Source organism: Mauremys reevesii, linkage group 8 (genome assembly GCF_016161935.1).
Source record: "Mauremys reevesii isolate NIE-2019 linkage group 8, ASM1616193v1, whole genome shotgun sequence".
NCBI lineage: Eukaryota > Metazoa > Chordata > Testudines > Geoemydidae > Mauremys > Mauremys reevesii.
Window position 1 is genome coordinate 94,041,021 of NC_052630.1, and position 15,235 is coordinate 94,056,255.

General features: G+C 43.3%; 1 protein-coding gene across 5 annotated transcripts in view; it reads right to left on the reverse strand.

Moving 5' to 3' along the window:
• FGGY (FGGY carbohydrate kinase domain containing) overlaps positions 1-15,235 on the reverse strand; it is a 365,851-nt gene that overhangs the window by 85,741 nt on the left and 264,875 nt on the right. For all 5 annotated transcript variants that reach the window (XM_039486503.1, XM_039486506.1, XM_039486502.1 and 2 more), the window contains one exon: positions 8,900-9,003. In XM_039486503.1, the coding sequence (XP_039342437.1) occupies positions 8,900-9,003 (104 nt within the window). The remainder of the gene's footprint in view (positions 1-8,899; positions 9,004-15,235) is intronic.

Sequence of the window (15,235 nt, forward strand, 5' to 3'; positions counted from 1 at the left end):
TTCCTTCCAGAGACGTTCCCTGGGGAAATACAGATCCACTCATCGGAGGGAAACCTCCCCCCCCCTCTCTCTCCTAGCCACTGGAAAGAGATACCTGATTCAACTGTTTGAATCAAACCCAGGAGGAACCCTCTCCCCCCTCCCTTCTCTGCCCGGAGATAAGCCTGTCTCACCACCGAGAGAGTGTCTTCGCCCCTCCCCCTATCCACAGTGGAAGGGATTTAATCAAGTCTTTATAGAAAGAATTTATTAAAAGAAAAACAAGAAAATACAGAATCTCTATGAGCCCAAGCTGGACACTCATAGGGTATAACCTTGCTAAGTTCTGGAGAGAATCCTCTCTCTTTCTCAGTACAACAACACAGCAGAATAAGAATAATCAATAACAAACACACAGAATTGCAAGCATAGGATTATTAGGTGAGGACACAACGTATCTTTCTAATACTCACTATCTTGACTAGAAGAACTTAGTTCAGAAAGGTGGAAACTTGTAGACTTGATTAAAACATCTGGACTCTTGTAACTCCAGACGGCTAAAAGACAAAGACCCCCCCAAACAGAGGGAAAAGTTCCCTCCTAGGAGTTTCAAATTCTCTTCCCTGATTGGTCCTCAGGTCAGGTGCCCACCAGGTATTATACTTTAACCCTTTACTAACTATTCATGAAATCGTCACAGTGGGATCCACTGGCGATTTCCTCCTAGAACTGTAAAACAACCAGAGTAATAAAACACATGCACTATTACATCGACTACTAAGCATGAAAACATTTTAAGAAAAGTTTTTAGCCACTTGATTCTGGGAAACTTTCACGAGAGAGTGCATCAGCAACTTTGTTGGAAGCTCCTGAAATGTGTTGAATGTCAAAGTCAAAGTCTTGGAGAGCTAAGCTCCAGCGGAGAAGTTTCTTGTTGTTTCCCTTGTTGGTGTGAAGCCACTTTAGCGCAGCATGGTCAGTTTGTAGCTGGAACTGCCCCCAAGCTTTCCCAGGGCATATACAATGGCGTAACATTCTTTTCACTGATGGACCAGTGGCTTTCCTCTCAGACAGTTTCTTGCTGAGAAATACGACAGGATGGAAGTTGTGATCCGGTCCTTCCTGCATGAGTACCGCTCCTACCCCACGTTCAGATGCATCGGTGGTAACTAGGAAGGGTTTGTCAAAGTCTGGGGCCCTTAAGACAGGGTCCGACATGAGTATCGCCTTAAGCTGGGTAAAGGCTTTCTGACACTCATCAGTCCACTTAACTGCATTTGGCTGGGTTTTCCTGGTCAGATCAGTTAGTGGGGCAGCGATTTGGCTGTAGTGTGGTACAAATCGCCTGTAATATCCGGCCAAACCTAAGAAGGATTGGACCTGCTTGGACAGGCCACTGTTGGATAGCCTCAACCTTGGCCTGTAGGGGGTTGATGGTTCCTTGACCCACCTGGTGTCCTAGGTAAGTCACTCTGTTTTGGCCTATTTGACACTTTTTGGCCTTGACAGTAAGTCCTGCCTGCTTGATGCGCTCAAAACCATTTTCAAATGTTCTAGGTGCCATGAATCAGAAAAAATGGCCACATCATCGAGGTATGCAACTGCACAGTCTCCCAATCCCGCTAGTAGACCATCCACCAGCCTTTGGAAGGTGGCAGGTGCATTCCGTAATCCGAATGGAAGCACATTAAACTCATACACCCCTGCATGGGTGATGAAGGCAGATTTTTCCTGGCGGGTTCATCTAGTGGTACTTGCCAGTACCCTTGGTTAAGTCAATGGTAGAGATGAACTGCCAATAGCTCATCAGTGCGTGGCATTGGATAGTTGTCTGGACGAGTTACAGCATTTAGCATCTGGTTTGGGAACCAGAACCACTGGAGATGCCCATGCACTGGTAGAAGGGCGGATGATACCCATCTCCAACATGTTGTCAATCTCCTGTTTAATAGCAACTTTGGCATGAGGTGACACCTCCTAATCGGGTGAGCATTACCTGTGTCAATGGAGTGGCAGGTTTGCTCAGTCCGTCCTGGGTTGGCTGAGAACAAGGGCGCGAAGAGAGTGCACAGCTCCTTGATCTGTTGCCGCTGCAGACGTTGCAGGGTTGAGGAGAGGGTCACCTCTTCCACACCACCATTTCTTTTTTCGTAGTAGACACCTTCAGGCCACTCGGTGTCATCTCCTTCCTGAACTGTAAAGTGACAGACCTGTAATTCTCTGGGATAAAAGGGCTTTAGAGAGTTAACATGAAACACTTTAGGCTTTAAAGAGGAATCAGGGAATGTTATGAGGTAGTTAACAGCTCCCAGGCGCTCCTGGACCACGTATGGTCCTTCCCAGGATGCTTCCATCTTATGGGCCTGTTGCGCCTTCAAGACCATGACCTGGTCTCCTACCTTGAAGGAACGCTCTCTGGTGTGTCTATCATACCAGACCTTTGGAGCATCCTTTAAGCTCTCTCGAGCAAGGGCCCAAGAGTCTCGGAGGGTGTTTTGAAGGTTGTTTACAAAGTCCAGAATGTTAGTCCCTGGGAAGGTGTAAACCCCTCCCATTGCTGCTTTACCAGCTGTAATGGCCCCTTAACCTCATGGCCATACACCAGCTCGAATGGTGAGAATCCTAAACTGGGATGTGGAACAGCCCTGTAGGCAAACAGCAACTGTTGTAACACTAGATCCCAATTATTGGAGTGTTCATTGATCATGGCCCCAAAGTTCCATTGAACCTTTCCACTAGGCCATTAGTTTGGTGATGGTGGCAACCAAGTGATGCACCCATGAGTTTCCCACAGGTCTTTCATGGTCCCTGATAGGAAATTTGTTCCCGAATCTGTAAGAATTTCAGAGGGCCAACCCACCCTGGTAAAAATGTCAGTTAAGGCCTGGCACACAGTGTTAGCCCTGGTGTTGCCTAGAGCTACTGCTTCCGGCCATCTGGTAGCAAAGTCCACAAAAGTCAGTATGTACTGCTTTCCTCTGGGGTCTTTTTGGGAAAGGACCCATAATATCCACAGCTACTCGCTGAAATGGGACCTCAATTATGGGAAGTGGCTGGAGAGGGCCTTGACCTGGTCTTGAGGTTTCCCTACCTTTGGCATACCTCACAAGACCGGACATACTTGGCAATGTCCTTGCCCATCCTCCCAGTCGAAGGACCTTCCCAACCTGTCTTTGGTTCACCCCAGCATGGCCACTGGGATGATCATGGGCAGAGCTTTTTTTTGAGGATGCCAGCCCTCCTGGTGTCCACCATAAAGACTTTCCTTGTATAAAGTCCTTGGTCCACCACAAACCGGGATCGGTTGAGTGGAGCTGAGAGGCGGCTGGCGCGCGCCGCCCATGCTTTTTGAGGCTGTCATCGGCTTCCTGCTCTGCTTGGAACTGTTCGAGGCGGAGACACCAGTTCCTGTGGGCGATGTAGGTGATGAGGTTGTTGAACCGCGCCCGCTGGTGCACAAAGTGTCATTTCAGGCTCGGCTGAGCCTCTTGGGTAGGGTTGTCTGCTGCTTCTGCCAGTTTGCGCTGGCGTCGGTGCTGGCGCTGGTACTGCCGCTGGTTGCTCTTCCAGTTCCGGTTCTGGGACTGGATGTAGTATGGCTGCTGTAGGTGTTGTCATGGGATCCGGTTCCACCACCTCTGTCTGGGTCCCTGTTAACACAGACGGGGTCTTGGTGGATGGCTCAGGGACAGGGATGGCTGCAGCAGCTGTAACCACTCCCTCTGTTTCTGGCGGCTCAACGTGATGGGCTAAGTGGTTGCCCAGAATCATGGGGACAGAATAATTGTCATAGACAGCAAAGTCCACGTCCTGACCAGCCCTTGTACTGGACAGGTAACTGTAATGTCACAGGTTTTGACATGAAGGGTCGAACAGTCACTGTGCTTTTCGGGTTGATGAATTTGGGGTCCACTGGATAGCTGACATATGTGCTGCAGTGTCTCTCCATGCGATAACTTCCTTTCCGTCCACTCTCAAAGTTTCCTAAAGCATACGGGTATTTGAGATATATCTAATTCCGGTTTCCTTGGTGTGCAGGTGCAAGGAGTTGGACTTCAGGTTCTTCGGGCATTTGGCTTTGATATGCCCCAGTTCATTGCATCCAAAACATCGCCCACTTGATGGGTCACGGGTTGTGTTGGTTTACTGGAAACTGGTGAGGTAGAAGAAGAAGTAGGGTGTGACTGTGCTTGGGTTGTAGGTGTGGGCTTGATTGGCCCTCGATGGTAAGGTTTAGTCTCGGTGGCTACCTTGTGGTTGTCTACCGATGCCATCCATCTGGCTCCAATCTCCTGCCTCAGTGAGAGATTTTGGTTTACCATCTTGTATGTAGCGTCTAATGTTCTCCGGAACACCATCCAAGAACTGCTCCATCATCATCAGGAGGGTTAGCTCGTCCATGGTTTGAACATTGGCTCCTGCTAACCAGGAAGAAAAATGCTTTTCAATGTAGGAGGCGTGTTTTGGAAATGACTCCTCCGGTGTCCATTTCTGGTTTCTGAAACGCTGACGGGCGTGATCAGGGTGATGCCCATTCTGAGTCTGGCCTTGGTTAGGAATAGTTGAAAGTCGTTCATTTGGCCCAGAGGCATTTCAGCTGCCACCAGGGATAATTGTCCGCTGAGCTGTGACCTCAGCTCCAGCATGTATTGATCTTTAGGAAGATGGTATCCAATACAGGCCCTCTCAAAGTTTTCTAAAAAGGCCTCAACATCATCCCCTGCCCTGTAGGCGGGAAATTTTCTCCGAGAAGGTTGATCAGTAGGTTGAAGAGGGATTGGATTGGGTGGAGTTTGCTGTTTAGCTTTGTCGAATTCCAAAGCCTGTGTCTGGATTCGTAGCTCTAACTCTTTGGTTGCCCGGTCAGCCTCTTTGGCTGCCATTGCCCGCCTGTGTTCTGCCTCTTTGGCTTTCTGGTTAGCTTCTAGTTTTTCCATCTCTCTCTGATGGGCAGCTTCCTCCTTCTCTTTTTGTGCCTGTAGGATTTTTAATTTTACTTGAGCAATTTCCAGTTCGGTCTTTGAGTCAGTCATGTCTGTGCCTTCAGGTGCTGGCCACCCCTCTGCAGTCAGTGAACTGTTTGTGTTGCTTGACAGTCCCTACCCCTGCCTATGATAACTTGAGTAAAGAAAGAGAAATCAATCCTTTGTATAGCAAATTGTGGTTTGTGTAATGTTACTGGTTTGTACTGAGAAAGAGGGAAAGAGTAAAAAAAAAATTCTCTGTCCCACTCTGCTCTGAGTAGCTGTACTCAGCAGCCCAGCTGAAAGGCTGCTGCTAACAATACCCCTGAGAAAAATCTGGTCTATTTCCTCAGAGATCTGTGTTCTCAACACAGGGAGAAAAAAAAAAACCTGGCTGGAGGGTTTATCTCTCCCCCCACAAACCTGTTTTTCCTGTTGGATGGGAATGTACTTTGTTGAGCATTTCCCCCCACCTCAGGAATCCTGAGTGATATCTCCTCTCACAATGGACGAAAACAGCACTCCACAGGGGCTTTGTAACAGAAAGCCCTGGAAGAAACTGAAAATCTTCTAACCCTGAACCTGCTTCAAAACCACCTTTTCCTCAAGCTGCCTGTCCAAGCAACAAGAAAGAAAAGAGCTCCCTTCAGCGTAGCCCAGCTGAAAAAAACTCCTTCTAACAATGGGTTCGAACTCCGCTGCCACCATGTCATGGGTCTACCCTCACTTGAAGCTGGGGGGTTTCAAAGTGAGGACCAGCATGTCTTCCCCCACCCCAAAATCCTTAGGGTAGGTCTCCTTCAGGCTGCCACCACAGACACTATATTCCCCTCCCACTCCCCTTTCCAGAGACGTTCCTGGGAAATACAGATCCACTCATCGGAGGGAAACCTCCCCTCTCTCTCCTAGCCACTGGAAAGAGATACCTGATTCAACTGTTTGAATCAAACCCAGGAGGAACCCTCTCCCCCCTCCCTTCTCTGCCCGGAGATAAGCCTGTCTCACCACCGAGAGAGTGTCTTCGCCCCTCCCCCTATCCACAGTGGAAGGGATTTAATCAAGTCTTTATAGAAAGAATTTATTAAAAGAAAAACAAGAAAATACAGAATCTCTATGAGCCCAAGCTGGACACTCATAGGGTATATAAGTTCTGGAGAGAATCCTCTCTCTTTCTCAGTACAACAACACAGCAGAATAAGAATAATCAATAACAAACACACAGAATTGCAAGCATAGGATTATTAGGTGAGGACACAACGTATCTTTCTAATACTCACTATCTTGACTAGAAGAACTTAGTTCAGAAAGGTGGAAACTTGTAGACTTGATTAAAACATCTGGACTCTTGTAACTCCAGACGGCTAAAAGACAAAGACCCCCCCAAACAGAGGGAAAAGTTCCCTCCTAGGAGTTTCAAATTCTCTTCCCTGATTGGTCCTCAGGTCAGGTGCCCACCAGGTATTATACTTTAACCCTTTACTAACTATTCATGACACACATATACCACCAAAAGCACTCATACCAGTGCCAAAAGAAAAAATAATAATCCAGTAGATGATTTTGAACAGCTTCCTGTAAGAGGCCTTGAAGAAATCCACTGCCCAACTGCTGCACTTTAACCCTGCTTTCTGTTTTCTGAATTCCTCCTGACAGTTGGCTCTTTCGTTCGCCAGAACCACAACAAAGGACGGCGTTGAGTTTCCACACAGACCATTTTCTCTTTCTCTCTTCTCTGATCATCTCACAAAGGTATTATTGTTGCTGGCTCACTGGGGCTCCATGCACCTGAGGCAGATCAAAGGCATTTTATAATGCCAGCCTGACCACACAGGTCTCTCTCCCACTGCATTAAATTAAACCTGATGATTAATCTCTATTGCCTTGAGGGTCCCTCGGTACAAAGAGAGAGAGAGAAAAAATATATTTCTAACAAAACATGAGTATAATAAACTTCCATATTATAGCCCAAATTTAAAAAAGGTACAGCTAATTTCAACCAACTGCAGTTGAATATACGTCTCATTAAAAACACACACAATTGCCCCATGTGCTCTATAGTCACTTGGTACAATATAAGCAGATAGGGATAAAGGACGCTTAAACCAAAGGCCTCCCATAGATTTGATCCAGAACAGCTTAGAATTTGCTTGTTGTCTGTTGATTGGAAATTGTGGTGCCTTTAAAGTTGAAAAAAAAAAAACCCCAAACAACGCCACAACAAAACCCTACAACCAAAACAAACACCTGGGAGAAGGGAGGAAATAAATACTTAGTAAATGCTGAGTTGTTACCTTTAAATGAAAACCAGTTTAAGTTTCTCCGAGAACCACAGAAAATGCCTATCCCCAAGCTGGGGCTCAAGCCATTAAGGGCCCCTTACTTACATCAAGGAGTATCTTACTCTGTGAATACTTCACTGGGACTACGCTCACAGAGTAGAGTACGAATCTACGGTATATCAATTAGGGCTTGTCTATACTAGAAAATTCTGCCGCTTTAACTATACTGCTATGGTTAAAATGGCAACCCTCCTCCCCGATTCCACTCCCAGTGTGGATGCAGTTATACCAGTATACAACTTTGGGCAGCAAAATAAGATCTATTTTGGCACCTGTATATCAGTATAACTGCATCTCCCAAGGCTTATACCTATATAACTATATCAATAAAAAAAACAAAAAACCCCCACTCCCCTAACCAACACCGTGATCCCAATATAGCTTTTCAGGTGTAGACCGGGGCTAAGGATGTTGGGATTTTAGGCTTAAAATCCTGATTTAACAAGGAATTTAAACATGTGCTTAAGTACATAATTAAATCCCACTCACTTCAAGTATCTGCTAAATGCTTTGGCTTAATAGGGACAAGATTACTGGCATGCTTAAAATTAAGCACATACTTAAGTCCTTTGCTGAACTGGGGCATAACTGATAAGGTCACTGTCTTATTAACATGCTGCTGTCATGGCCTATTCCATGAAAACACAGTATGAGGACAAGCTACAGGCACTTCTATTAAGTGTAGTAACGACATTATTTAACAGTAGCTCCCTCTTTTCACAATCTGAGATGCCTTTCCTTGACAGCAAAACCTCTACCACCCCCGCCCCAATTTGCTCATTTGGGAAAAATCCAGTCTAAATTTAAGAGCATAATGAGTTTTAAATAAAAAATATGGCAGAAAAGGGTACTTATCTAAATGGAATAGCTTTCAGACTCATACATTTTAATTAGGTATAAATTTCCAAAGCAGACACTAAATTTTAATTGCAAGCTAAGGAAAAGCTTTTTCGTTAATTCACTGGGAAAAATTAACAAAGCAAAAATTGCTTATCTGGGTTTTTTTGAAGTCATCATACATATAATTCAATATAGATCATTGCAGCTCTCAGAGAGAGATGGATTTATATTGATTGAGTGAGGAGGTGGGGGAAGAAGGGCTGCTGGAGAACACACACTACTTCTCTGAAGACGCTACTCAGGAACACATTAGTGACATGCTTGTCATGGATAACTCAAATTCAGAGTCTTCAGCTCTGATTTCACGCTGCTCTCTTTAAGCTTCTGCAGCATTGTGTTAGACTTTGCTTTAGCACTTCATGTCAGGGTTTTTTCCCCAGTATTGATTTCCACTATTATGTAGGGTGACCACATGTCTCAATTTTAAAGGGACAGTCCTGTTTTTTGGGACTTTTTCTTATATAGGCACCTATTACCCCCTACTCCCTATCCCCGTTTTTTCACAGTTGCTATCTGGTCACCCTACTACTATGAAAGCTCCTGGTTGCTAGCAAATGCATAATATGTAATTAAAATCTGAAAGTAAAGATAAAGAACACACCAAAGTAACAAAACAAAACAAGGGGGAGGGTGCTGATGGGAAAATAAAGTGTAATTTCTCTTCAGAGACATTAGCTACTATACAAAACCATCACTGTGACCATGCAGCCAACCTACCCCCATGTGACAGGAAGATGTTCCACAGATCACAGCAAGCCGGGACGTAACTGGCTGATTTTCACAGGGCAGGTTATATCCTTTCACATCTGCTCCGATCACTCCTATATTTTTAAAAAAAATATATCTTAAAAAACAACCCAACCCTCCATAAAACAGAGTTGTTTAGTATTTGAATGGTTGCAAAGGATCCCACACTGCTTCTAGAGCAGACCAATTTCACAATTAGAAAGGGCTATTCCAGTCTGGTGACTGTGGATACTGTTTATTGACAAGATAAAGGATGTTCCAAATGTATGGGGCATTACACAGATTAATTACTCTCCTCTATACCCATTATTATTATTTTATTTATATTCCAGCAGAGGCAGGAGGCCTCAACAGTAATCATGGCCCCATTCTACCAGGCATCATATAAATGTGTAGAAAAAGACAGCCCCTGTACTGAAGAGTTTACAGTTTCAATAGCCTAAATAGAGAAAAGATGAAAAAACAAAAGGAAATATCACCATCATCCCTGTTTTACAGATGAAGAACTGAAATGCAAAGAGACTAAGTGACTTGCCTAAGGTCATACAGGAAGTCAGTGGAAGAGCTGGGAATTTAACCCTAATCTCTTGAATCGCAGGCAAGTGCCTTCATGTTTTCTTGCTTTGTTCCCCCACTGTGGCATCTACTGTCTGACTGCCGTGCAGGGTGTTTGCGTGTGTACCTCCCAAAAGCACTGATCAAAGCCTAGGCACATTTGAAAATCCTCCTAAGTACTAATGTGCATCTTCAGACACCTAAATACCTCTAAAAACCTGACCCTAAATCCTTGAGTACACATAGTGTAAATGCAGAATCCGATTTGAACCAAGAAATATACAAGGGGCAGGCGAGGCTGAGATTATGTCTGTGGTATTCTGTACACATATGGGATTCATTTATTTGTACAGATAAACAGAATCCTTAAAGTGTTGGTGCTACCTATCATGCTTTATTTTTTACCTGCCAGACAGTGACATGCCCCACTACACATTAAGGATCTTGTTAGTTTAGTCTAACAGGTAGTTTCCTGAACTAAGAAGTACTATAGTTAGAACTACTAAAGTCTATCTGCCCACTACAGCATACAAATCTACCCAGGTGTGACTTGTCAGTGCAACAGGTAGACATTTATTTGTATGTTTCCCAGAGTGTTACTAAGTCTCGTGGTTCAATAACTGTTAAACATTAAGAAAATGTGTATCACTTCAGCAGAAATCTCAGGAAAATTCCTACTGACGTCAATAGAGCTATTGATTTCAGTGGGGCCAGAACGTCATCCTTAGAGTTTATGCCAACTTTACTGTCAGTGAGTTCTCAAAAAGTCCTATTTGTGATTGACTGAAGTGAGATACAATTATAACATGCTATAATTAATGTTAATGAATAAAAAACATTAAATATAACTACAGTTGCCAACCCTCTAGGATTGGCCTGGAGTCTCCAGGAATTAAAGATTATGTCATATGATGAAATCTCCAGGAATACATCCAACCAAATTTGGCAACCCTAATTATAACATAGAATTATAATGAAGATCAAGCCATTTCATTCAGTTCTTAGGACAATTTAAGTGCTGTTATAAATAGTTTTTATGTTTATTTTTGTCAGAATCTGTAGTATCCTGGGACAGCCTCATGGGATACACAATTTCTTTTGCGAAGGTCCCCAAAGGACAGATTTAAGACAGCAAACTTTAGTACCATACAAAACAATATGACACTCAGTATCAAACGGCAGGAAACACTTAGCAGTCATAATTTCAGTTCTTTTTCCACAGTAACAAAGTATTTCAGATATTGTAAAATAAGAGATCTACAATGCTGGAGCCTGTTTTAATGGAGCAGGTAGTTTATTCCAGCTTTTTGAGGTCATAGCCTCAAGAGCCAGACCTCCCATACTCAGTTTTAACTCTAGGCACTTTAAAATTAATAGACTAGGTCGAATGAAGGGCATATATCTATTCAGCTTCCAGTTTTCAGCTTTTTAGTAACAGATTTCAGATGCACTAGCTTGGAAGATACTCAAGACCTCTGTAGCAGTAAATATCAAATAACTCTTCATCTCCTTCCTACCCCACTCTCAGACTTCAAAGCTGTCACAGATTCCAGAGCTCAGAACATCCAAAAATCCTAGCCAAATGCAGAAATGGACGGTGTGTCAAAATTTACTAGCTATGAAAACTAAATCTCCACCATGTCACTGTAGTTCAGTCTGCATGCTGAGAAAGTGCTGTTTTTATTGTTCTATCTTTGAGGACCATTTTTGATACACTCAGAAGAATGTATTTCAATGGAACAATTATGACATCCAATGGAAATTAATGTTCAACTGGTTAATCTAGAGCAGTGGTTCTCAAACTTTTGTACTGGTGACCCCTTTCACATAGCAAGCCTCTGAGTGTGACTCCCTCTTATAAATTAAAAACACTTTAAAATATATTTAACACCATCATAAATGCTGGAGGCAAAGCGGGGTTTGGGATAGAGGCTGACAGCTCGTGATCCCCCATGTAATAACCTCGCGACCTGGAGGGGTCCCGACCCCCAGTTTGAGAACCCCTGATCCAAAGCATGCAGATGTTCTAGGGCATATCCTCTATACACTATGTGTATAGACTACACTATGACAAAACGGTGAAAATGCCCAAAACATGAGACATCACATTTTTAATACATGGCAACTTTTCATTAACTAGAGCAGTTAATTATTCTCAGTATTTCTTGGTTTAAATTTACCATGTTGCAGATGTTTTCACTCTTCTCCCTGCATTTTCTTTCCTCTGTATATTTTTCTTCAATATTTTTCTACTTTTAAAATAATGGCTGCATTATCTGACACCATCCTTTTTCCCCTCATTTTCATTAGAATTTATTTTCAGTGGAAATCTTCAATTTCCCCCTTGTTTTCTTATTTTCTCTCCTCTCCACCACTATTTTTCCTTAGGCTCTTTCAGTTTTATTTCCTGAACTTTATGATTAAAGAAGCTGGAAAGAAGGGATGGAAGGGAAGCAGGAGTTCTCACCCAACCATGGAGAAAGGAGAGCTGTCCTTCTGAATTACCGGGGCGGCTCTAGGTATTTTGCCGCCCCAAGCATGGCAGGCAGGCTGCCTTCGGCGGCTTGCCTGCGGGAGGTCCCCGGTCCCGCGGATTCGGCAGCACGCTTGCGGGAGGTCCACCGAAGCCGTGGGACCAGCGGACCCTCCGCAGGCAAGCTACCGAAGGCAACTTGCCTGCTGCCCTCGCGGCGACCGGCAGAGCGCCCCCCATGGCTTGCTGCCCCAGGCATGCGCTTGGCGTGCTGGTGCCTGGAGCCCTCTGCTCTGGTTACCCTCTTCTCATGTGCACTCTTATGCTCGCCCTCTCTTCCCCGTTCTCTCTTCTGCACTCTCTCTCTTCAGTTCAAATCTTTCTTATTTCATCTTCTTCTCTACCAGCCCCATATTTGGCAACCCTTCCCAGAGCAGATTTACATCTCACAGATTCTCTCCTCCTACAGCCTCCTTCCAGCTCTCCTGGATTTGCACTCAATTTGTCCTAGTTTTGCAGTGACTCTCCTTGCTACTACCCTGCATCAGCCTCCCTCTACCATAGAGAGACACCCCTTTTCCAAGCCATCACCTTTGTAACAGTGCTGCCTGTACAGCACCGAGGAAAACATACAGAGAGATCCATGTGACTGGTTCTCCAGCCCCTAAGCAGTTAAATGTCACCCACTATGTGCAGAGACAAAGCAGGGAATCTGTGACTGGTAGAGCTCCTGTATGGGAATATGGAGGCACTGTGGAAAATGGTGTCTGGACTGAAAATTCTAAGATATGAAAAGTTATTTCCCATCCACATTTATTCACTGATATGCCATGCGGCTGGCAGTGTAGATAACAAGAGCTGTTCATTCCTCTGTATAGGAATTAACATTATGTCATCAGGCCAGCTTTCAGTATATTTTTCCCCACACACATAATCAATATCTTGTTGATTTCAAAGGATCACTTAATACTGGAAAGGCTGGACCTTTAGTGCAGTTTTGTTAAGATTCAAACTTCAAACTCTAAAGAGGTTGGGTGCAGCAAATTATTCTCCATGTTTAAATAAATGCATTAGTTTAACATATACAACATGAAGTATGAAGAGATGATGAAGAGGAGGAGAAAGTCACTGGCTAAAGGTTCATGATTTAAGCCTTACAAAGGCCTTCGGTGATGCATGTTTACAGCATAAAATCAAATTGTATATTTTATGTCCTAAGAGAAAGGGATATTTTGTTACACAAGTCTATATTGTATTTAGTGAATGGTATACATTTTAATAAACCTAAGCAAATGGAATGTAAAAAAAATGAGATTACAGGCCTGACTTTGAAAAGCAGTCTCTAATTTTGCTGGCACAATGTTGCTTATATTTAGGGCCAAATTTTTGATCCACCCTAGCCTGGGCCTCCATTTTCAAAAGCACAAAATTGCAAGGGCAAGTAACCATTTTGCACACAGTTTTATGCACCCTTAATACATCTCACTTAGCCAGTAAGGCACTGATTTCCACAACCTTTAGACATTTAAGTTGCTTAAACTGTAGGGGCTAATGATTGTGGGGACAAAAAAAATCACCTACATTTATTGCACTGACAACTTGAGCTTGCAAAAATGCCATCCCAGTTTCTGAAAATCTGACCCTTGTTTTGTAGCATTGTACATGAAAACTGCAAGGGTAAAAGCATGTGTCTCTCCAAGAAAATTAGGTCCGCTGGAGTGTTTTGAAGTGTTGAAATTTGTGTACCAAATATTCATCTACCTCCACAAAAATAAGATGTGGAAATATTTCTCACAGTTCAATATGAATTTGTTTATAAGATAGTTCACAGCAGTGTGATTCAATGTGAGATTATACATTATCATGTATATTCTACAACATGAGTACGTTAAGTCCTTCGACTGAAAAATATGCTGATTTTCCCTATTTTTAAAACGCCCACCCACCCACATAGTGAGACTAATTGGTTTCCTAGCCAGAGTACAGATGCTCTGATTAAATGATTAAATATGGTCAATACAAACTATAATCATATGTACAGTATATGGATAATCTAGGAGAAACAACTATTGGAAATCATAAAAAAAGGCTAAAATAGTACCTGCTGTTTACTAAATATTAATTTAGTACTTCTTAGTTTTGACCAGTGTATTTAATAAACTATCAGAAAATGAGAGAAGTCCACTTACTAGAGAGGCAGTGTGGTCCAGTGCATGGGGCACCAAACTAGGATTAGGTTTAGGACACATAGATTCCGTTCCTAGCTCTGCCACTGATTTGCTGTGTGATCTTGGACAAGATGCTTCACCTCTCTGTGCCTGTGTTTCCCCAACCAACACTTTGTGTGTTTTGTGTGTACTTAGAATGCAAGCTCTTTGGAAGACTTTCTCTCTATGGGTCTTCACAGTGCCTGGCACGATGGAGCCCCAATCTCTGTTAGATTTCTAGATGCTATGCTAGTACAAACAAACAACAACAAATTCTCTTCTATGGTTCAATCTACTGTAGTTCTCTGATTTACAAGAATTCCCAGCATTTCTGACACCAGCAGGACAGCTGGGATCGGATCTACCTTCAGAATTTGTTTACTGAATGCAGCATGACAAGTTTAACATGGAAAGAGGAGATTTCTAGTGCTCCCAGCATTTGGTCTGACATCTCTGCATCTCTGCAATAAACCCCCACACAGGGATGTCTCCATGTTTTAATACCAAAACAGGCTGACTTTGAAAATAGAATCTTGCTGGATTAATAATGAAACACACATTAAAACAAACACATTGTACGTGTGTGAGAGAGACTTTCAAACTTGGACGTTAACTGTGGTTGGAATCCTGAAACCAGAGTGCCTAATTAAAAAAAAACAACCACCTAAATTCATATTGAGGTATTAAGGGCCAGATTTACAAAGATGTTTTACACACTAAAGAGCCAGCTAAGCGTCTACAGGAATATACAAAATTGCCTGTACAGATCTATCTCTCATTGAAAGACAATGGCAGCTAGACACTCACTTAGGTACTCATCCCATTACATGCCTAGCTGCATCTTTAGGTGCCTACATACTTTTGTAAATAATAATATCTGGCTCTTACATAGCGCTTCTCAGTAGTTCCCAAAGGGCTTCACAGTCTTTAATGCGTTTATCCTTGCAACACCCCTGTGAGTTATTAATAACCCCATTTTACAGACAGGGAACAGAGGAAGAGAGGTTAAATGATATGCCCATGATTGCACAGGAAGTTTATGGTGGAGCAGGGAACTGAACCTGCATTTCC